The following is a 23729-nucleotide window of genomic DNA, read 5'->3' on the forward strand; positions in this document are numbered from 1 at the left end:
AAATTTCATCTTCTCTATTTTTAGAATTTTATTAATCAATTTGTCCCATATCTATGTAATTATTTGGCATATTCTCTTTATACCCTTGTAAAGTCTACAGAATTTGTAGTGCTAACTCCACTATTTTCCTAGTATTGTTAATTTACATACTCCCTTGTATTGTATTGACACCTAGCTAGTGTCCACTAGAGAATCTTTTGGTGAATTGCTTGGTGTGTGAGAAAAGACCCTTACACATCAGGAGTCACAGAAGTGTTCTTTGTTGATTATGTTAAAGTAATTTTCTGCTACCTCGAACAGTCATTTCAATTGCCTGATTTTCTTCGTGATACCTTTCTATCTCCTTACAAGCCTCCTTACATAATTTGCAATGGAATGTTTAACAATGATGGTATGTTTTACAGGAGAGGCTTTATAGTTTTCTCTTGGCAGAAATAGTGTGGGGCTGATTACTTTAAATCCATTTATAACTTGAGCTAGGTAAATACAGATTCACAGCTTTATAAACCTAAGACTTAGTTTTATAAATCTGTTACACCATATTTCAATGGTATAAGTACCTAAATTTTTCACCTAAAGAACTGCAGCATCTTTATCTCCTCAGTATCAAGAAACTCTAAGAATTGCAGCAGTGCTTAGAGAAATTTTTGAATTGGCTCTTAGTTTAAGAATATGGAAAATACCTTTAGGGAGATAATGGCTGTATGTTCTAGCCCTTCACAACTCCATTTTCCAAATCTCACATTTCAGGAAAATGATAATAATTCTGCTGTTTGTCTACTAAAAATTGCCCTCATTACTGTCAAGCTGGAGTTACACTTCTAAATGTGCCCAATTGGCAAATGCCTCTTTGATAAAGGAACAATCATTGGTTTGAAATTATCATTCCTTAAAGAACTTTCAAGTCTCACTTGTTTTTTATATTTTTCAGCTTAGTAATTGCATCTTGAAGTATTCTAAAGTTTAATAATGTACATGATATTCATTCTACATTCATGGAAGTTTCCAATATTTACTTAAGTTGCTAAAAAACTTATGAAGAAAGACTTCAATTTTATTGATTTATTTTTTATTGTCTAATTATATCATGTGTCTTTTTTCTATTAATATCTTCAGTGAAACATAGTAGTGAATTTCCTAAAACTGAATTATCTTTTAATTTCTAGGATAAATTCTCTTTAGTTTATTATTTTTTAATATTACACAGTGAGATGTGTTAATATTATGTATGATATATATGAATTTGTGTTCTTATAGTGGTGTGTAGAATTTTTATGCTAATATGAGATGTTTTATAATCTTGTTAGAAAAAATGCAATACTTATAAATCACAGTTATTTATCTAATAACAGGACCACATTTATACTGCCAATTGAATACAAGTATGCCACAAGATATTGAGTCTGATGGTCCACAGGTTAATGAGATAAAATATAGAGTAATTATTGTTGCAGTGAGAAGCCCATCCCAGGATCTTCAAGGAGTGACAAAGCAGAGCAGAATGTGATAATGGGACCCTATTGCCCAGTAGGCAGCAATGATGATTAGAAAAATCTTGAAATTTCTGATCTTTCCCAATGAGCTAAGGGTATCCGAAGAAGTACACAACAACCTGTGCATTTTCCTCAGAAATTAATTGTATAATGTATGTGAACAAGAGAGACAGGAAGGTGACAGAAAAACATATTTTCTAAATACTCAGACAGTATAGGGTGTAAAACAATGTGAAATGGGGGACTGCATTGGCCAGAATATTCTCTCTGTGTGTGACTTTTGCCACTTTGATAGCATTTAAATTACCTACAATGTGATTTTTCTAAAAGTGCTTGTGTATTCTAGAAATTAAAGATATAGCATTGCTTGGAAAATGACATTAAAAATTGATTTTTAAAAAAATCACATAATCACAAGAAATTTTAACATTAAATTTATCAATAAAAAAAGAATGCTGTTGAAGCTTAGAATAATTTTAATTATCACAAATTTTAAATGCATGTACAGTAATTTCATTTTATAATCACTTACTTGTGTAAACAGTTTTCTCATTCGGAATTTTGCAGAGCTTATTATTCATATTTCTTGGTCAGGGGATGTGTGTGACAAAGTAAACACAGAATTTGATATGAGAACATTTACAAAGTGATGCTCTCAATGACATTTTGTCTTCTATGTAGAACTTTTAGGTAAATATAATGGCAAATATGTGTCCCAATATTTTGCAATTTATCCTCTTATACAATTATGTAATCTAATGAATAGTTAATAAAATAAGTTATCCCACCCTCTTTTTATTTACCTAATTGGGATATTATAGACATTCATTTCTGAGTATAACATGACATGAAAAATTTGGATTATAGAGTGATTTGGGACACTTTTTATATTTTATTTATATGAGATTGAGAAGGTTAAGTTATGCAAATATATTTGCTTCCAAAATTTTTGCTCAAAACTAATAATTTGGACCTGCTGTTATTATAAGATGTAGATAATTGATTATATTTTTAACTTTTTTTCCCTACCAATTATTGTTCCATGTGAGTTAAAATTTATTCCAATGCAAGTGTGGTTTACTTATATTTTATATAAAAATCAGTGATTTATCCATCTTTTAATTTTTTTCTAAAAATATATTTCTGATATAGCTTATTTTTCTTATTTATTGATATGTTCATTGTGATATATTTTTGCTTGTATTTGCTGATGTACATATTATTTCCTAATTTTCACGTTTTAATGCATTGTGATAATCTCTGCATTTTATTAATTAAGTGCTTGTTGTTGTCCCTGACATTATATGCTCCTTATTTCTTATATTTCACATTTAAACATTTCTTTTTTTATTTTTAAATTAATTATAAGTTAATTTTTAGCCTTTATTTTAAGTTCAAGGGTACATGTGCAAGGATATGCAGGTTGGTAAACACGTGTCATGGGGGCTTCTGATACAGAAGCCTGGTATTCATTAGTTATTTTTCTGATCCACTTCTCTTCCCAATCTCTGCACTCAGGTGGGCCCCACTGTATGTTGTGCCCCTTTATGTGTCCATGTGTTGTCATCATTTAGCTCCCACTTATATGTGAGAATGAATGGTATCTGGTATTTCTGTTCCTGTGTTTGTTGGTCAAGGATAATGGCCTCCAGCTCTATCCACGTTCTGGCAAAGGACATGATCTCTTTCTTTTTTATAGGTGCATAGTATTCCATGGTGTATATGTACCACATTTTGTTTATTAAATGTATCCTTGATGGGCACTTAGGTTGATTCCATGTCTTTTTTATTGTGAATAGTGCTGCAATGTACATAAGCATGCATGTGTCTTTATAATCGAATGAGTTCTATTCCTTTGGGTGTATACCCAGAAATAGGATTGCTTGGTTGAATGGGATTTCTGTCTTTAGGTCTTTGAGGAATTGCCACACTGTCTTCTACAATGGCTAAACTAATTAACACTCGTGCCAATAAGCATTTCTGTTTCTCTACAACCTCTCCAGCATCTGTTTTCTTCTTTTTACTTTTTAATAATAGCCATTCTGACTGGCATGAGATGGTATCTCATCGTGGTCTTGATTTTAATTTCTTTAATAATCAGTGATGCCAGACTTTTTTTTTTTCATTTAACTATTGGCTGCATTTGTGTCTCTTTTTGAAAACGTTCTGTTCATATTATTTGTCTATTGTTTAATGTTTATTTTCTGGTAAATTTGTTTAAGCTCCTTATCAAATCTGGATATTAGACTTTTGTCAGAATCATAGTTTGTAAATATTTATCCCATTCTATAGGTTGCCTTTTCACTCTGCTGATAGCTTCTTTTGCTGTACAGAAGCTCTTTAATAATATCCCATTTGTCAATTTTTACTTTGTTTCAATTGCTTTCAGCATCTGCATCATGAAATCTTCATGAGTGCCTATGTCCTGAATGATATTGCCTAGGTTGTGTTCCAAGGTTTTTATAGTTTTCAATTTTACTTTTATGGCTTTAGTCCATCTTAAGTTGGTTTTTGTGTATGGTGTAAGGAAAGGGTTCAGTTTCAGTTTTCTGCATATGGCTAGCCGGTTATCTCAGCATCATTTATTGAATAGAGTATCGTTTTCCCATTGCTTGTTTTTGTTTTAAGGTATGTTCCTTCAATACCCAGTTTATTGAGAGTTTTTAACATGAAGCGATGTTGAATTTCATCAGAAATCTTTTCTGAAGGAAATTGAGACACACCCAAAAACATTCAAAAGATTAACCAATCAAGGAGTTTATTTTTTGAAAAAATATATAAGATAAATAGACTGCTAGCTATACTAACCAAGAAGAAAAAAGAGAAGATTCAAATACACACAATCAGAAATGATAAAGGGGATACTGTTACTGACTGCACAGAAATACGAACAACCATCAGAGAATATTATAAACCCCTCTATGCACATAAACTAGAAAATCTAGAAAAAATATGGATAAATTCCTGGACACATACACTCTCCCAAGACTGAAACAAGAAGAAATTGAATCACTAAGCAGACCAATAACAAGTTCTGAAATTGAAGCAGTAATAAATAGCCTACCAACCAGAAAAAAAAAAAAGCCCAGAATTACGTAGATTCACAGTTGAATTCTACCTGAGGTACAAAGAACTAATACCATTTTCACTGAAACTATTCCAAAAAGTTGAAAAGGAACTTCTCTGTAACTCATTATATGAGGCAAGCATCATGCTGACACCAAAATCTGGCAGAGATACAACAAAAAACAAAAATTTCAGGCCTGTATCTTGCATGAATATTGATGTCAAAATCCTCAACAAAATACTGACTAGCCAAATTCAGCAGCACATCAAAAAAGCTTATCAACCACAATCAAATAGTCTTCATCCCCAGGATGCAAGATTGGTTCAACATACGGAAATCAAGAAATGTGATGCATCACATAAAAGAACTAAAGATAAAAAAGTCATGATTATCTCAAAAGATGCAGAAAAGACTTTGATAAAATTCAACATACTTTTAATTTTTTTATAAGTCATTTTTAATTTTTTATCTTGCCATGACTTGCCCTAATACAAAGAAAATTCTATATTGTGACTTCTGTTTTGGCCCTAGGGACCCTAGTTACCTGGAAATTTAAACATTTGTTTCCTTTTCATTTGTCTATTTCTAGGCCGAGCTTAAACAAAACCTGTTTCTCCTTGCACATCCAATTAAGGAGTGACCATTTTTGCACTTGTACATACCCTTTATCCTAAACCTCTAACGTTTGTGTTTTTTTGGCAATTTTGGACTTGAAGTTCCTGGTATTATAAAGGATTATATGCATTATGTTAATTCTGTTTTTTAAATTGTTACAGTTAAAAGTGTGATATATATAAATTTGCTATCCTACATCAAGTGTTCTATCATGTCCTTGTGCTTTCATTGGAGGGGTAGGGTACTGGATTAACACTTTGTCAAAATATACAGAAAAATACATATGTGAGAAAAATGCATTCAGAGATCTTGATATCAAAATGTGAAAATGATGGTCTTCCACCTAAATGACACTTTTTTTGTCTAAGAATTATCATATTTTGATTTACCGTCAAACTTTGAAACTCTGTTGTACTATACTGTTGCTTTTAGTCTTATCAGGGAGGAATCTGATGCTATATTTAGTCTCTTTACACTGTACAGAATGTGGTAAGATTATCTTTTGTGCATGTGTGTTCTTAGAATTATTGCCAGCAAGTGTCTAAGGTTTGTGCTTCTCTGTTTTTTTTTTATTTGACAGCCAATTGTTACATATTCTCCAAAATATCACATTTTCTTTATTTTAAAATTCTATTATTTATTTGGCATAGCTTTGCTCTTGTTGACTATTTCTTTTGAAGTTAGTAAAATAAAACAATGAGATCCTTTGTTGTATTCAGGTATTTAAATAAATGTAAATCAATTCAGAAGAGGATACAGTTGTGGAATAAGTTAAAAAGGATGCATAAGGCCAGATATTCTGGCTCACATCTGTAATCCTAGCAGTTTGGGAAGCTGATGCAGGAGGATTACTTGAGTCCAGGAGTTCGAGACCGGCCTGGGCAACAAAGCGAGACCCCCTTTCAAAAAAAATGCATATATGATATTCTGATTCTAATTTAAAACCTTTATATTAAAATATTGTACACTAAATATTCAACAACAAAAACATGGACATATAAAATAGAATACTACTTCATGGAACTCAGGGCTTTAATTCCAACTCACTTTATTGAAATCTCTTTTGATATGTAGAAAAGAGGTAATCAATTTCAACAAACTGTATAAACAACTCAGCAATATGAGTATAAATGGGCAGGATACAATATCTTTAGGAAAATTACAGGGAATACTCACACTATTGAACATTATGAGTCTTTTTTAAAAAGTGCCTGTGATATTTTCATACATACAGATATGAGAATAAGCTCATAGCATATTGTTATGAATATTATTTGGCAAAAATCTATTAATGTATGTTTATTTGAGTTTGTGGATGTGGGTATGTGTATTTATAAATTCATTTGATATATATGAATGAAACACAACATCTTTAACAGTTGGAAATGGGACTTAATTCATTACTGAGGAATTTGAGTTCTATACACTTTTATTGTTTGAATTTTGCAAAATATGTATTTGTTTAGTTTTAAAATGAAAATAATAATTGAAATATTCATACAAAAAGCATGAATAATATACAAACATTGTCAAATGTTAACTTCTAGCAATGCAAGCTCATCATAAAGTTCGAATTGATTGTTGATTTTTAATATTTGCTTTGCACGTATGTTACTTTATTTTGGAAAATGTATTCACTTAAAAATAAAATGTACATCATTGATCAATAATGTCAAATGTTGAAAAGGGGCTAGGATAAAGAATTAAAGTGACCGAGTCAATTGATGTTTCTTTTATCACAATATTTTGTATAGACACTGAAGTGCATGAATAGAAAATGTCCAAATGGGCTGGGAACAGTGGCTCATGTCTGTAATCTTAACACTTTGGGAAGCCGAGGTGGGCACCCTGAGGTCAGGAGTTTGAGACCAGCCTGGACAACGTGGTGAAATGTCGTCTCTACTTTTTATAACCTATTTCTCATATTATATAGTCATAATAATCTTAAGAAAAATAATTATTCTATGAAATGTAGGTATTTACATCAGATACAAAGACTAAGATGACTGACTCAAACTATTTTTCTGTATTTTTCTGTTTCAGGTCTGTAATAATTTTGGTAATTGTCAATGCTTCCCTGGACATAGGCCTCCAGATTGTAAATTCCAGATTGGTTCCCCAGGGGGTAGTATTGATGATGGAAAGTTTCAGAAATCTGGTAAGTGGAAATTTATTTTCCAGAGAAAAATAGAAGATCATTTTAAGTAAAAGTAATTGAAGAAATCTAAGTTATTTTGAATGGTGGCTTCATTTACATTGCCGTAGTCCCTTCTTATTTGTGGGGGATACATTCTAAAACCCTCAGTGGATGCCTGAAACTAAACTGTAGATAGTGCCAACCTCTAAATGTACTATGTTCTTTCCTACATATACATATCTGTGATAAAGTTTCATTCATCAATTAGGCATAGTAACAATAATAACTAACTGTCCTTCCGTGTTTTATGCCCTGGCGCCTCCTTCGCACTTCCATTACTGTAGGTTCTATTGTTCATCTTTTTCCAGAAGACTGATTTCAATACCATTGTTAACTTACTTTGGATGATGTCCTTTCTCCATGATTAACATCAATTCTGCTGGAAATGTGGCAGCTGCTTTTCCATCAGCAGACACAGCCTCTCCAGTCATTTTTATATTTTTCAGTCCAAACCTGTTCCTGAATCTGTGTAACCATCTCTTACTTGCAATAAATGGCTTATTTATTTCAGGGAATTCCATGCTGAAGTATTTTTACAGGTTCAAATGTTTTCTGGTGCAACATGTTGCCGTTAATCAGAACACATTTTCTGTTTATGTCTTCTACTTATAAATTTAATGTCTTTTCTGTCTTAACTAAGCATTTATCATCCCCTATAGTCTTAACTTTTGTAGTTTTAGATGCATCAGCAAAATTAGTACAGATTACTTTCTTGTTCTTTACAATTTTATGGATTGAAGATTTGATTTAACTACAGATCTTAGCAATGAATTTTTTTTATTGAGGAAAATATGTATGTATGTATATTTTGCTAAATGTTGACATTTGTAAATATGCATATTTTAATATTTAAATACACACATACATTTGTAAATATACATATACTTTATATTTTATTTACATATATTTGGAATATGCATGTATTAATACATTTTCCTCATTAAGTCAAGAGTATTCACCCTTTTCCTTAAGGAAAGAATGTTTGACTTCTCTTTGGCATATATAAATTTATGGCCGCACTAATCTTTCCCTTTAAGATCATTATAAAGTAAAATAAGGGTGATTTGAACAAAGCACTGTAATGGCATAAAAAGCAACCTGCTAATTAAGATGGCTAAGTGACTAATGGCCAGGTAGTATATAGAGCATGAATTAACTGGACCTGGGAATGATTCACGTTCTGGTGAGGCAGAAAGGAATGATGGAGGATTTAATCATGCCACCAAGAACAGCATGCAGTTTAAAACTTATGAATTGTTGGTTACTGGAATTTTTCATTTAATATTTTCAGACAGTGGTTGACCACAGTTGTTACTGTGCAACCAAAACTGTAGCTAAGGGGGAATGACTCTGGTGATCTTACACAATATCTATAACCAGATATTCTCAGAGATATTGTGCTTTAATTAACTCAAGTTACAAAACAGTACGAGTAAGTTTCAACGAATGTCATTAAATAAATTTTTGAAAATTTACATATAGAAGAATAAAAACTACATGAAAGATTTTCATTCCATATTGTTACAAACTCTGTTGGCTGTTAAAAAAAAACTGTACCATAAGTGTTTATTCTCAATGAACTTTGGAAAAACATGGCCAAATATAAATGCATATTTGTAAAGAAATAACAGTAAATCAATCACATTTTGAGTGATGGCATACATATTTATACTTTACTTGTTTCTATAAATGAAGGCAATATTGAAGCAGGATATTTCCTTTGACACCTTCATGGGACTTGTGACAGGGGTGCCTCATTTACACAACCTGCAGTTCTCAACTCCTTGCAGGAGGGAGTGTGTGAGTTAATGGGGTGAGAAGTGGAGTACATGAGCACTGGAACCAGCTGGCTGATTCAGTGCCAGCAGGGGCAAAATCCACTCACTGGGACCTTATGTATTCCAACCCTTGAAGGAGGGAGAGCACAGGCAAGTGGGTGCAGGAACCAGGGGGAACACTTTGAGCATCGACAGAAGCAAACTTGGTGTGGGCCCTGCAGCAGCATCTGGAGGGATTCCAGTGACCCTTGAAGCTCCAGAGGGCATGTTGCCATGCTTTTTTAGCTCTGCCATCTGCAGACAGCTTAGGTATGAACAGATAAGTGGACCCTCTGCCTTTTTGTGTGAGGTGGTTGCTCTCCACTAGCAAGGGCAGAGGGCCAGTGTGACAGCCTTTTGCACCCACACTCATGGCTCCTGAGCTCTTGTCTAGTGTCCAGTAAAAATGAAGTCATGTGAATGAATTGAAATATGGTAAATGTAGGAGATTTTATTGCTGATGAAAGTGGCTCTCAGTGGAAAGGGCAGCTGAAAAGGGGCCAAGGTGAGAAGATAATCTTCCCCTGAAGTCCAGCTGTCTCTGGCCAGATTCTTCTCTAAAGTGATGCAGTCAAGTTTCCTTCTGAAGTCAAGTCACTTCTCTTCAATGTCTAGCCACATTCTCTGATGTCCGGCTGCTTCTCCTCTCTGCCAGCTGAGTCTGGGGTCTTTATAGGCACAGGATGGGGGTGGGATGGGAATATGGGTGGTTTAGGAATAGGCAGCATTCAACCGGGAAAAGTTCTCACTTTGGGCTGCAATCTCAAGCTTTTCAGCTTGAGAGTTGGCCTTAGTTAGGGCCAATTAACATTTTCTGCCTAGAATTTTTCTGCCCCTGTCCCTGTCAGTATCATAAACTACTTATTGATTCAGCTATTCATTCATTCACACATTTCCTCCACAAACATGTTATTGGGTTTCTGGTGAGGCAACAAAATTGAGATTCACATTTTATAAAGTCCACCCAAGCAGCAATGAGGGAAATAGGTTTGGTGATATAAGTCTTAAGGAATGCAAATTGCTGAGAAATCAGTAACCTTAACTTAAGGTCCCAAAGTAGACAATAAAAGGGGGAAAAAAAGTTGCTACATAGTATCAATTTTTGTGAATAACAATGAATAAAGGCATGATGATCAATGTGTTTTATATATGGACAGTTATAAAAATTTGCATGAAATTATCAGAGGATGAACAGAGCATGAAGATAATGCATTTACGTTTGGATATATGGAAGTTATCTGTGGGAAGATTAATTTGACAATATCATTGGGCGTTTGATAGTGGTATCATTAGGAGCATTGGGAAATAGTCATACTTAGTTTATAGGTGTTTAGATAAAGTAACTCATGAAATGATACAATTGTGTAGAGTGAGATGAGATAAAAACACTGGAGATAACTTCTGTAGGCAATAGTGTTTCAGAAACATCTCTGAGATTATTAATAATCTCTGAAAAAAAGAGATTAAAAGAAAAAGCCATAAGGATTTTCTTTTTTGGCTGTGACAGAATAATTCTAGAAAATTGTATGAAGCATTTGTCAATGAGTAAACAATTCTGACATTTGAGAAAGGGGAAATAGATTAAATGAGTTGCATGTTTCTAAGACAATATAAATTTTTCTTGTATATGTTTAATGGGTGATTCCGATAAAAATGAGAGAGAGAGAGTATACAGAAAAGACATTTGAAAAAATAACGACCCCAAATTTTCCCAACAAGTTGAAGAAAGTCAGTACTTGCATCCAAGAAGCTAAGTGAACCTTAAGCAAGTTAAATATCAATAAACTTTGTTCATGAAAACTACTTCTGTTAACACGGCTACACGTTAACAACCTTTGTTGATGAAAACTACTTCTTTGTTGATGAAAACAGCCTTCTTTACCTTAGACTGATGTCTTACCTTAGACTAGCCTGACCTAACTTCATCAACATGGTAGTTCAACTAGGATGAAGCTATCTGTAAAAGCCATTAATTTTGCTGCTTCAGGGTGGGGTGAGAAGAAAAAGAGAATGACTAGATTTGTTGGAGTATTGTTGATTACATCAGCAATTATGTTGTCAGGAGAACATGGAAGACTAACTGCTCTTCTAGGCTGATAGGATAGGTACGCTGAGAACAAATGACAGACCAGGAAATAACTAGGAATTTAACAAGAAAATTCAAAATTACATGGATATATGGAGAAATTTAGAAAGCCAGTTTCATGATTATTGAAAGATTCATGCTAGAAAATATCTAAGAAGATAATGAGCTGTCACCCAAGGCTAATTTCTATGCTCAGTGAAAGTCTGGCTCAGTGTAACCAAGTTCTCAGTGCAGGACTCAACCTGCACTGAATAGAGTTATTTTGTTTGTATTGTTTCCTTTGTTTTTTGTCTATGTACTATTAGTGTTAAAATTTAGCTCCTGTTTTTCAAAAAATCCCTGTCAAAACATTGCCTGAACAAAAGCTCTGAAAATCACACCATAAAGCCAAAAGATACAGTCTTTGTAAAAATACCCTGGAAAGTCACTAAAAAATATATACTAACGAAGTCTTCAGAAGTCAAGAAACTGGTAAACCCTGAGTAGGGCAGACAGGGAGATAATCAGAGTTTCCTAGTTATAACAGTCAAATAGCCAATTTTCAACAACAATGAAAATCACAAGGCTTAAAAAGAAAAAGGAAAGCATGACCTATTCACAGGAACAAAATTAATTGACAGGAATCATCCCATAGAAGCCCAAATTTCAGACTTACAAAGGCTTTAAAATGTACTCAGACACCTAAAGGAAAACATGGACAAAGAACTAAAGAAATCAAGAAAAACATGTATGGACAAAATGAGAATATCAATAGACATAGAAATTATTAAATGTAACTGAATAAATTCTAGAGTTCAATAGTACAATAACTAAAAGAATTCACTACAATCAAAGTGATTTGAGCAGAGAGAAAAAAGAAACAATAAACTTGTAGGCAGAACAATTGAAATGGTTGAATCTGAGGCCAGAAAGCAAAAGAATGGAGAGATTTGATTGGGGCCCAAGAGACCTGAAGACCACTATCGAGTGGAACATTCTCATTTTGTGAGTACCACACGGAGAGAAAAATGAAAGAAAGAAAAAGAAAAAGTATTTGAATACATGATGACCCAAAACTTTCAAAATTTTATGAAAATCATAAATAAACAAATCCAAGAAGCTTAACAAACTCCAAACAGGACAAAGTCAGGCACCAAACGCTGGGCCGAGCACACACACACAAATTTATAATGAATACAACATAAAGAGAAAATGGAATAATGTAAAATGGTCAATTGAAATCAGAGAAAGCCAATTTTTTAAAAAGTGCAAGATAAGAGATTTTTTTAAATGGCAACAAATAGAAAGGGCTAAGACAATAAAGCAAAAGGTATTAATTCAAATATATCAACAATCACTTTCAATGTTAATATTCTAAATAAATCATTTAAAAGACAGAGACTGTCAGAGTGTATTAGAAAAAATTAAATAAACAAGACCAAACTCTATGTTGTCTACAAGAAACACACTTTAAATGTAAAGACACAGGTAAATTAAAAGTAAAGAGATGGGAGAAAGATATACCATGATAATACTAACTAATAGAAAGCTTGATAATCTGTAGTAACTTCAGATGAAGTCAACATCAAAGCAATGAAACATATAGAATAAAGAGTGATGTTTTATAATAAGGGGAGCAAGTCTTAAAGAAAACAAAATGTGTATGTGTATGTGTGTGTGTGTGTGTGTGTGTGTGTGTATCACCAGTGTCAAAAAAAATGAGGCAAAATCTGAAAGAACTTCTAGGATAAATATAAAAATCCACTATTATAGTTGACTAGTCTAACTCCTTTCTACTAGTAACTGACACAACAGCATATAGAAAATCAGTAAGTATAGTAAGTCCTCACTTAATATGGTCAAGTTCTTCAAAACTGTGAAGAACTTGAAATGAAACTATATACAATGAAACCATCTTTTTTCATCAATGTTATAATAAAATATTGTTGAAAAAAAAGATTTTTTTCCTTGAGGACCTGCTCATATTGTTTCACTTAAAGTTACATTTTCCAAGAACTTGCAGACAAGGTTAGGTGAGGACTTACTGTGTATAATTGACCTTAAGACAATGATCAATCAACTTGATCTAGTTATACTTAGAAAATATTCCGTACAATGAGACCAGACTAAACATTATTCTCAAGACCACATAGAACATTCTCTATTGTAGATCAAATTCTCTCTTACAGTGTACCTTAACAAGTCTAAAGCAACGAAACTCTACTATGTATGTTCTGAAACAAAAATGAAATTGAACTAGAAATCAGTAATAAAAAGAAAACTGTAAAGCCCTGAATACTTGGAGATTAAATAACAAATTCACAAATAACACATGGGTTAAAGTAGTCTCAAGAGAAAGTTTAAAATCATTTTGAACTGAATAAAAATGAAATACAACTTATCAAAATTTGTGGGATTCATCAAAAGCAAAACTTACAGAAAAATTTATATCATATCTAAAGTCAGAAATTTGAGCTTTCATCTTAGCAAACTAGGGAAAGAAAGTTAAACTAAATCCAAAGTAAACAAGGAAAACAGTACAATAAATATCAATAAAATAGGGGAAAAAAGCAAATCAATAAAGGAAAATCAATGAAAGACTGGTGATTTGAAAATATCAATTATAGGCCTGGCATGGTGGCTCATGCCTGTAATCCTAGCACTTTGGGAGGCCGAGGTAGGTGGATCACCTGAGGTCAGGAGTTCAAGACCAGCCTGGCCATCATGGTGAAACCCCATCTTTTAAAAAAAAAAAAATCAGTTATATTGATTAACCTCTGGCCATACTAAGAAAAATGGAAAAAAGACATAACTTATTAGTATGAAAATGAAAGAAAGCTAACTGCTGCTCAAATGAACATGTAAGTGATAACCGAGAAATATTGTGAATAACCATATACTCACAAATTTTATAATCTTCATTAAAGAAATTAATTAAAAGATACAAAACAAAATTCACACAAGATGAAACAGATAATCCTAATAGGCCTACATGTACAAAAAGAATTAATTCAATAATTAAAAACCTTCTATTAAATAAGCTCTCAGGCCCAGATATAGTCACCAGTAAATATGACCAATCATTTAAGTAAGAAATTACACTAATTCTCTGCAATACCTTTAAGGAAATGAAGCAGAGGTGCTACTTCCTAACTCATCCTATGATGCCAGCATTACCCCCAATAGCAAAACCAGGAGACTTCACAAGCGAGGAAAACTACGGATCAATATCTCTCAGGAATGTCTCATAACTTTTCAGTTTTTATGTCTCTCCTTTCATTCCTGATTTTATTTATTTGCATTTTCTATTTTTTAGATATTTTATCGATTTTTTTTACCATTTTAAAAACACCTCTTAGTGTCACTGATCTTTGTTTGTTTTCTATTTTCTATTTCATTTACTTCTGCCCTAATACTTACAATTTTTTTTCTTCTACTAATTTTGGGCTAAGTTCATTTTTCTTTTTCTAGTTCCTTGAAGTGTAATGTTAGGTAGTTTATTTGAAATCTTTATCTCTCTCTTTTTAAATGCAAGTGTTAATCACCATGAACCTCCCTGTTAGTGCCAATTTTGCTGCAGCCAATAATTTCTGGCATGTTGCATATTCATATTCAGTTGTCTTGAGGTATTTAATTTCCATTTTGATTTCTTCTTTGACACAAAGATTGTTCACTAGTGTATTAATTCTCTCATACTGCAAATTTTTCAGTTTTCCTTCTGCAATTGTTTAGTTTCGTCCCTTGTGATCTGAGAAGATACATACTCTGATTTCAATCTTTTAAAAATTTGTTAACTTTTATTTTAATGATCTAACATTTGATTTATCCTGGAGAAAGAACTGTGGGAACTTGAAAGCAATATGCATTCGGCTGCTGTTGAGTGGAATATTCCGTGTATGTATGTTAGTTCCATTTGGTGTTTAGTATGATTCAAATTCTGTTTTCTTATTGATCTTCTTTTGGGATGTTCTTTACATTATCGAACATGTGACATTGAAGTCTCCTACCATCATTGTATTGCTCTCTATTTCTTCCTCTAGTTCGGTCATGGTTTTACATACTTATGTGCTCGGATGTTGGGTGCTCAGATGTCAAACCTTTCTAGTGCATTGAATCTTTTAGCATTATATAGACTTTGTCTATAGTGAAAATCAAAAGACAGTTTTTTGAGACCTGGAGAGCGGGTATGTGGGTATTCATTTAGTTAACTCATTGCTAACTTTACTAATATATTTATATATTGTATAGTTTTCAGAATTATATGGTAAGTCAATTTTTTTAAGTATAAAAACAACCCAAAGGAAATACTATGCTTATAGAATGTCAATGAGTGGAAAGATATACACATACTCATATACACACAGATGTACATGTTATGTATAGCTGCATAGATATTGATGCAGATACAATTGTAGGTATAAATAGGAATTTTCTTTACATGTATAGAATATAAACACTAGATGGAGACAAGTTAGTCATTTAAAATTGGTTTTCTCTGAGGAAAAACTGATTTAGCAAGGGAATGGGATGGTGGTTTCTCAAAGTATACATTTTTAAAAATTGTAACTTAATCCCTATTACTATATTAACTTTTAAATGTTTGATGTTACAAATAAGTTGAATGCAGCAAACAGCATTCTAAACATGTATATAGCAGATTAATATTTAAATAAATATGTGTAAACAAATAGAAAATCTATGAAACACCATCTCACACCAGTTAGAATGGCGATCATTAAAAAATCTGGAGACAACAGATGCTGGAGAGGATGTGGAGAAATAGGAACTTTTACACTGTTGGTGGGAGTGTAAATTAGTTCAACCATTGTAGAAGACAGTGTGGCGATTCCTCAAGGCCTTAGAAATAGAAATTCCACTTGACCCAGCAATCCCATTACTGGGTATATACCCAAAGGACTATAAATCGTTCTACTGTAAGGACACATGCACACGAATGTTCATTGCAGCACTGTTTACAATAGCAAAGACCTGGAACCAACCTAAATGCCCATCGATGATAGACTGGACTGGGAAAATGTGGCACATATACACCATGGAATATTATGCAGCATTCAAAATGATGAGTTCGTGTCATTTGTAGGGACATGGATGAATATGGAGACCATCATTCTCAGCAAACTGACACAAGAACAGAAAATGAAATACTGCATATTCTCACTCATAGGCGGGTGAGGAAAAATGAGAACACATGGACACAGGGAAGGGGGTACTACACACTGGGGTCTATTGGGGGTAATAGGGGAGGGACAGCGGCGGGAGGGGGAGCTGGGGAGGGATAGCCTGGGAAGAAATGCCAAATGTGGGTGAAGGAGGAAGGCAGCAAAACACACTGCCATGTGTGTACCTATGCAACATCTTGCACGTTCTGCACATGTACCCCAAAACCTAAAATGCAATAAGAAAAAAGAAAATAAAAATAAAACAAGATCAAACCAGGAAAAAAAAAAAAAGAAAATCTATGAAACATATGGCACTGTAGGTTGCATTTATGAACTTAAATGTTCTGTTTTTTTCCTATCAGCTTGCAAGACATTAAAACTTAAATTATTACATATACACATATATACTATTAAAGTGAAAAAATATAAATTTATTTAAATATCCACTAACTTCCCACTAATTTATATTATGATTCATTTCTAGATGAATTTTATACTGAAAAAAGCTACAATAAACAGTGGAACAACTGGTTTATTCTGAGTTTCTACATTTTTCTGCCATTTTTCATAATTTTCATCATTGTGATTTTTAAGAGAAATGAAATAAGGAAATTATCCAACAGAGAGAACAGAATATAAGTGGTAAACCTGATATAGAATTAATATATTACCTTAAATTATCCTACTCATTAACCAGTGTCATGCATGTTATGTAACATTTGTTGTATTAATTTCTAAATATACTATTTTAAATCTAGTGTAACTGGTATGTTTATAATTTTGTTTTTCAGTAGTTTGTTATTATAATCGGGCAATCCAAAATTCTGAATGTTCTAGAACTTTTCCTAATGAGTATGCTATGCTGTATCAGAGACTTACTAGGTCAGTAAAGAATATAGTTGGTACATTATTTCAAGTGCTCTTTTAGTTAGATCTAATTATACATTGGTGTTGGTTGTACTTACTATTTTATGATCTTTATATATACAAATATATATATTTGTAGAGATAGTATCTCTGTATGTTGCCTAGGCTTGTCTCAAACTCTTGAGCTCAAGCAGTTCTCCCATCTCAGTCTCTCAAAATGCTAGGATTACTGACATGAGTCACAGCGTATGGCCTCCAATACATATTTTTGATATTAATACGTTATCAAATATATAGTTTGCAAATACTTTGTCTCATTCTATAGGCTGCCTTTTCATTTCATTTTTTTTTTGCTATGCAAAACGTTTTAATTTAATGTAATCACTTTATTTCTGCTTCTGTTGCATGTGCTTTTGGTGACATACCCAAAAAAATCATTGCCCAGACCAATGGCAAGGAGCTTTCTCTGTTTTCTGCTAGAAGTGTTATAGATTCAGGCTTTACATTAAAGTATTTTGTCCATCTTTATTTGATTTATGTGTGTAATGTCCAATTTCTTGCTTTTACATGTGAATATTCAATTTATTCACCAGCATTTAAGAGATTATCCTTTCCCCGTTGTATGTTCCTTATCTCCTTGTCAAAATATATCCTTGTCAAAAATGTGTCGACCATGTATTCAAGTGTTTAGTTCTGTCCTCTATTCTGTCCCATTGATATATGTGTCTTTTTTATGCCAGTGCTTTACTATTTTGATTGCTGTCACTTTGTAACATAATTTGAAATCAGAAAGTATAATACCTCTAGCTTTGTTCTTTTTGCCTAAGATTGCTTTGGTTATTTCATATCTTTTATTGGTTTCTTCTTAATGTCAGTTTTTTCCTATACCTGTGAAAAATGCCATAGAAATTTTGATAGAGATTGCAATAAAACTGTACATCACTTTGGGTAATATGGACATTTTACCTATTTTCTTTCAATCCTTAAAAAGTACATATGCTTTTAATTTATTCATGTGTATTTTAATTTCTTCATTAATTTTTATGGGCTTCATGTGCCAATTTTTTACTAGATTGGTAAAATTTACACCATTTTACTCTTTCTGATGCTATTGTGAATGGTTTCTTAATTTCTTTTTTAGATAGTTCATTATTAGTATACAGAAACACAATTCATTTTTTAGTTTATATTATAGTGTCTAGTACATGTAAACTTTGGCTGGGATTATCATTCTGAGTTCAGAATTTATGATCATGAAAATGACATCCAAGTGAAGAGTAAAGAATATGCATGCTAGCATTACCCAAAAAACCACCTATATTGCTATATTGTGTTTTTGGTCAAATTTGACTACTACTTTTGAACATTTCTCTTAACCTAGCAGCATCTGATACTGTTGACCACACTCCTTTTCTGAAACTATTTTATTCCTTGAGAGGGAGATCTACTTGGCAAAAAAAATTTCTCAATTTTTGTTTGTATGAGAAAATGTCTTTCTCTTTAATTTTCAAAGGATAATTTCACAGGGTGGATAATTCTGGAGAGAGAAAGAGAGAGAGAGAGAGAGTGTGTGTGTGCGTGTGTGTGTGTGTCTGTGTCTTCTCGGAACACCAAGTATTTTACCCTACTGTCTTGTTTCTTCGCTGACTGAAGAGAAGTTAGAAGTAATTCTTTATTTGAGCCTCTATAGGAAAATTTTTTTCCTTTATATTCTTTTAAGATTTGTTCTTTGCCTCTGATATTCTGCAGTTTGAATATAATATATCTACTCATTATTTTTTGACATCTAATCTGCTTAGTGTTTTCTGAGTTTGCTACATCTGTGGGTTGGTGTCTGATATCAGCTTTGTGAAATTATCAGCCATTATTGCTTCAAATAATTCTGTTTTATTTTTCTTTTCCTTCTGGCATTACCATCATGCATATATGACTCCTTTTGTAGTTGTTCCACAGTTCTTGGACACTGTCTTTCTTTTTTTCAGTATTCTCTTCTTAGATATTCAGTTTTGGAAATTTCTATTGATGTATTCTCAAGCTCACTGTTTCCTTCCTCAGCTGTGTCCAGTCTACTACTGACCCCAAGAGGGGCTTCATTTCTATAACGATGTTTTTGAATCCTAAAGTGTATTATTTATTTCTCAGATTTTGAATCTTTCTGATGACATTGTCCATTTCTTCTTGCATGCTATCTACTTTTTCTGTTAAAACTCTTTGCATATTAATCAAATTATTATGCCCTGCGAATCTCATAATTCCAACATCTCTACCATGTCTGAATCTGGTTCTGATGCTTACTTTGCCTCTTCAAACTGTGTTTTTGTCTTTTAGTATTGCTTGTAATTTTTTGTTGAACACTGGACGTGATACTCTACATTAAAGAAACAGTGCTAAATAGATTATGCTAGAAAGGTGTTGAGGGTGGAAAGCATTTTGCAGTTCTATGATTAGGTTTTAGTCTTTTAGTGAACCTATGTCCTTCATTCTTACTTCTAAGTTTTTCCTATGCCTTTACATGTTGATAAAGTGGGGCTGAAGTGAGACATTTCCCTTCTCCCACAGGAAAAGCAAGAGAAGGTTGCTGTTGAGTTCGCCCAGGTCAATTAGACTCTGCTAAAACCCCAGCTGCTTAGGTCCTGATGAAAGAGTTTCTCTTGAGGGCAGCCCTTGTTAAGAAGAACACAATTCTCTAGACATATTTCAGACTGGCTTCTTTTCCTCTCTCCTAATTCCAGAAGAATAAGAAGATTTTTCTCTGATTTTCATTGTGAGAACCTGATAGGCTTCTGGAGGCAGACGTATAATAATATGGACTAAAAGAAGGCCCCATAAAGTTGTTGAATCTCAGACTTGTCCACACTGAGCTTCTATCTATTCCTCAGTTATAGTTTAGGTTTTTCTACCCTAGTACTGGTTCCCATGAAAGTTTCTGCTCATAAATTTCTGCTCTGGTAAATTATAATTAGTTATATCCACCTATCTGTCTCTAGTTTGGAAAACAGCTCTTTGTCTTGTGATCTCAATTCTTTAACAGATCTAAGAAAAGTGTTAATTTTCAGTTTGTTCAGATTTTTATTTGTTGTTATTATAGAATGATGAAATGACAACTTACAAACTCTGTACGTGCTGGACACAGAAACCAAAGTGTGTCTATTCTGTCCTTTTAAAGAATACACTTATGCACATAGTTGCTTCTATTAAAGTTCTTTGCTTCTTCATGTTAAATAAAATAATTTATTCATGAAATAAAAATAATTTCATTTCATTGTTATTCTATAATTACTGTCTTGGGATTTGCTTCAGTCTTAAGAATATTTTTAGATTTAATCTAAAAATAAATCTAAAAATTTAGATTTTAGAAAAGTTTTTCTACTATTTGGTTTGTCAGCTTCAAAAGATGTTATTTCACATCTACCTGTTAGCATCTAGAAATCAATGAACTTATTTCACTTTCTTCATTCTCTTCACATTTTAGATTATTACTTTATTAGAACTCATAATTTTTATTTAGCATTTTTCTACTCTTACAGTATTTATTAATTTCAGTATTGCTCCTCTGTTGTCTTTCTTCATATCTGAAGTTGAGAACGCTGATGCCAGCACAATTTTCTTTTCATTGTAAACGGCTTGGAGTATTGTATTGAACACTTAATGGATTTTTTTTCCTTTGTCTTGAAAGTAAGATCGTTTTATTAAGACAGTTGAGAACTGATCGTTTCAACCCAGTTCTTCTAGTTACATGATAGATCTTTGAAATAAAATGATTGTCTGTTTTTTGTTTCAGAAAGAGCTTTTGTGTCATGGCTCTACATAAACATTAGTTGTTGCTGCTGTTCTTCTCCTTAGCCTTATTCCTCTACTTCAATTACAGTAAGTGAGAGTTTCTTTGCCTATTTATTTATAGCTGTTATTGTCTTTGTGACCCCATTTTTACCTCTTATTTTCATTTGATTTTTGTTCTCTGGCTATTTTTGTTCCTTTCTTCAGTTTCCTTGTTTTATTTTCAGGTGAATCCATTCTCTCGGTGAATCTTGTGATGAGTTTTTGTTTCTGAGGTGGTTCTTACCTTTTCTGACAGTGGTCCATCATTCATTTCACAGAGGTCTGACTTTTGTCATTTTTGTTTAACTTTTTGTCCAGTTAGTCGCTTTGCCTTTAGTTTTCTGATCCAAGATTCAGATTGCGTCCAATCTCAGAATTCTTTGTAAAGAATGCATAGATTGGATGAGGTGTTGACTTACCCTTTCCCCTAGTTAGTGGTGGTTTTGATGGGGAGGGTAATGTCCTTGTCATTTCCCATTTTCCTCTCACAGTAGCATTGTATGGAGGTTGTCCGTTGTGCTGCGTTTCCCTAGGGGGTTTGATATTTTCCTGGGTCAGCAATAGCAGATGCAGCAGGCCGGAGGATTTAGGGGACGACATTTCTTAGTTCAAGATTCCGCTCATCCTTCACTATAATAAGATGCAGTTTGTTGCTTTTGTTTTAATACAAATGTCTTTTTCATGGGAAACGATTGGGTGTGTATTTTGATCCTGTGGTGATCTTTTGTTTATGTAAAAACTTTATGACTCTGGATTCCTACTCTTTCCTGTTAAACCTCCAAAGAACACCTGCCCTCTCTGGGTCACCAACCAGAACTGCTGCTTTCCTGAGACTGCCACCTCCAGTCCACTACACCTTTATGCTGCTGCGGCTTCCTCCTCCTCCTCCTCCTCCTCCTGTTCCTCTTCCTCTTCTGCTTCCTTCTTCATTCTTCTTGTTTTCTTTCTTCTCCTTCGTTTCTTCCTCTTCTTGTCCTTTTTCTCGATGTTGTTGTTGTTCTTGTTTTTCTACTTCTTTTCTCTTCTTCTCCTCTTTCTTCCTCCTTCTTCCTTCTTTCTAATTAAAATAGAGACCGGACCTTGCTAGGTTACCCAGGCTGGTCTCAAACTTCTGAGCTCAAGTGACTCTTCTGCCTCAGCCTCCCAAAGTGTTAGGACACAGGCGTGAGCCACTGCCCTGACAATACTTTTTCTTTTCGATCCTCCAGTAGCTTGTTGCCAGATTCACCCAGCTCAGACTTGTTTTCACTTCCCCCACTTACACTCAGGCAGATGTCTCATTTTTGTTTTTCTTTTTTTTTTGAGACAGGGTCTTGCTCTGTTGTCCAGGCTGCAGTGCAGTTGTGTGATCTCAGTTCACTGCAGACTGTGTCTCGGGGGCTCAAGCAATTCTCATGCCTCAGCCTCCCAAGTAGCTAGGATTACAAGTGCACACCACCACGCTGGCTAATTTTTGTGTCGTTAGTGGAGACAGGGGTTCACCATGTTGTCAGGCTGGTCTCAAACTCCTGGGCTCAGGCTATCTTCCTGCCTCGGCCTCCCAAAGTGCTGGGATTACAGACATGAGCCACCATGCCCGGATGGGTCTCTCCCTTTCTAGAGTGATTTCATCTGAGCTGGAGCCCAGGTGCCCTTTCCTCTGCTCTGAAGTCCTCATCTGACTCCACCATGGGGAGGGCAGCAGCACCATCTCTCTTGTTTCAGTTGCCTGTCCCTTACACACACTGAAGCTTGCAGGGCTCTCTGTCATCTGGTAACGTTGTAGACATGGGTTATAGATGCTAGGACTTGTTCTCTCTTTGTTGCTCTATATGGTTTTTACAGAACATATGGAGGGATTAAAATTTTGGCAGCTACTATGATCCTAAGAGAACTTGGAAGTTCCTCCAACTGCCTTTTTCTTAAAGCTAACCTTGAAACATTCTTTTGTATTTGTATAAATTTAAGGGGTGCAAGTGCATTTTTGTTCCAAGGATGTCTTGGATAGGGGTGACGTCTGGGCTGTTAGTGTAGCCATCACCCGAACGGTGCATACTGCACCCATTAAGTCACTCCTCATCCCTCACCCCTGACCCTTCTCAACGTCCAGCATCCTGCACTCTGTCCATGCATACGTGTTATTTAACACCCACTCATTAATGAGAACCAGTGGTATCTGACTTTCTGTTTCTGAGCTGTTTCACTTAAGATAACGGTCTTCAGTTCTGAAAGCCATGTTGCTGCAGAAGACTTGATTTCACTCTTTTTTGGAGCTGAATTTCATTTTAGAAAATGATTGGACATTTTCTTTATCCAATTTCATTTTAGAAAATGATCGGACATTTTCTTTATCCAATCATTTGTTGATTCTGTGACTTTGCTATTGTGAATTGTGCTGCAATAATCGTGTGCGCAGGTATCTTTTTGACATAATGATCTCTTTTCCTTTGGGTAGATACCCAGTAGTGGGATTACTGGATCGATTGCCTCCAAAAGATTCCTTTTTACCTCTTCAGACTTTTTCTGGAACTTCTTAACTTGGCTTCACTCATAAAAATGTGTTGAATGGTAAAAAATGAAAGCTACATAAAGTGATTGGACTCAGCCATCCCCTAACCTAGGAAGTAGTT

The 23729-nt window shown here is 33.9% G+C and overlaps 1 protein-coding gene and 1 pseudogene across 6 annotated transcripts in view; one reads left to right on the forward strand and one right to left on the reverse strand.

Annotated features, from left to right (window-relative positions):
* Window positions 1–23729, forward strand: part of LOC100399132 (disintegrin and metalloproteinase domain-containing protein 18) — a 134290-nt gene that overhangs the window by 105910 nt on the left and 4651 nt on the right. The window contains exons 18-19 of one of the 5 annotated variants that reach the window (XM_035270358.3): window positions 7219–7333; window positions 16919–17833. In XM_035270358.3, coding sequence (XP_035126249.2) covers window positions 7219–7333; window positions 16919–17073 — 270 coding nt within the window. In that variant the 3' untranslated portion in view covers window positions 17074–17833. Of the gene's footprint in view, window positions 1–7218; window positions 7334–7656; window positions 7818–16355; window positions 16476–16918; window positions 17834–23729 lie in introns of those variants that run through there. The other 4 variants (XM_054243877.2, XM_035270360.3, XM_035270359.3 and 1 more) reach the window with 4 other exon arrangements.
* LOC100894379 (glycerol-3-phosphate acyltransferase 4-like) overlaps window positions 6207–23729 on the reverse strand; it is a 37027-nt pseudogene continuing 19504 nt past the window's right edge. The window contains exon 10 of the transcript XR_013525627.1: window positions 6207–9857. The product of XR_013525627.1 is annotated as a glycerol-3-phosphate acyltransferase 4-like (transcript). The remainder of the gene's footprint in view (window positions 9858–23729) is intronic.

The sequence above is a fragment of the Callithrix jacchus genome, chromosome 13 (assembly GCF_049354715.1).
Source record: "Callithrix jacchus isolate 240 chromosome 13, calJac240_pri, whole genome shotgun sequence".
Taxonomy (NCBI): Eukaryota; Metazoa; Chordata; class Mammalia; order Primates; family Cebidae; genus Callithrix; species Callithrix jacchus.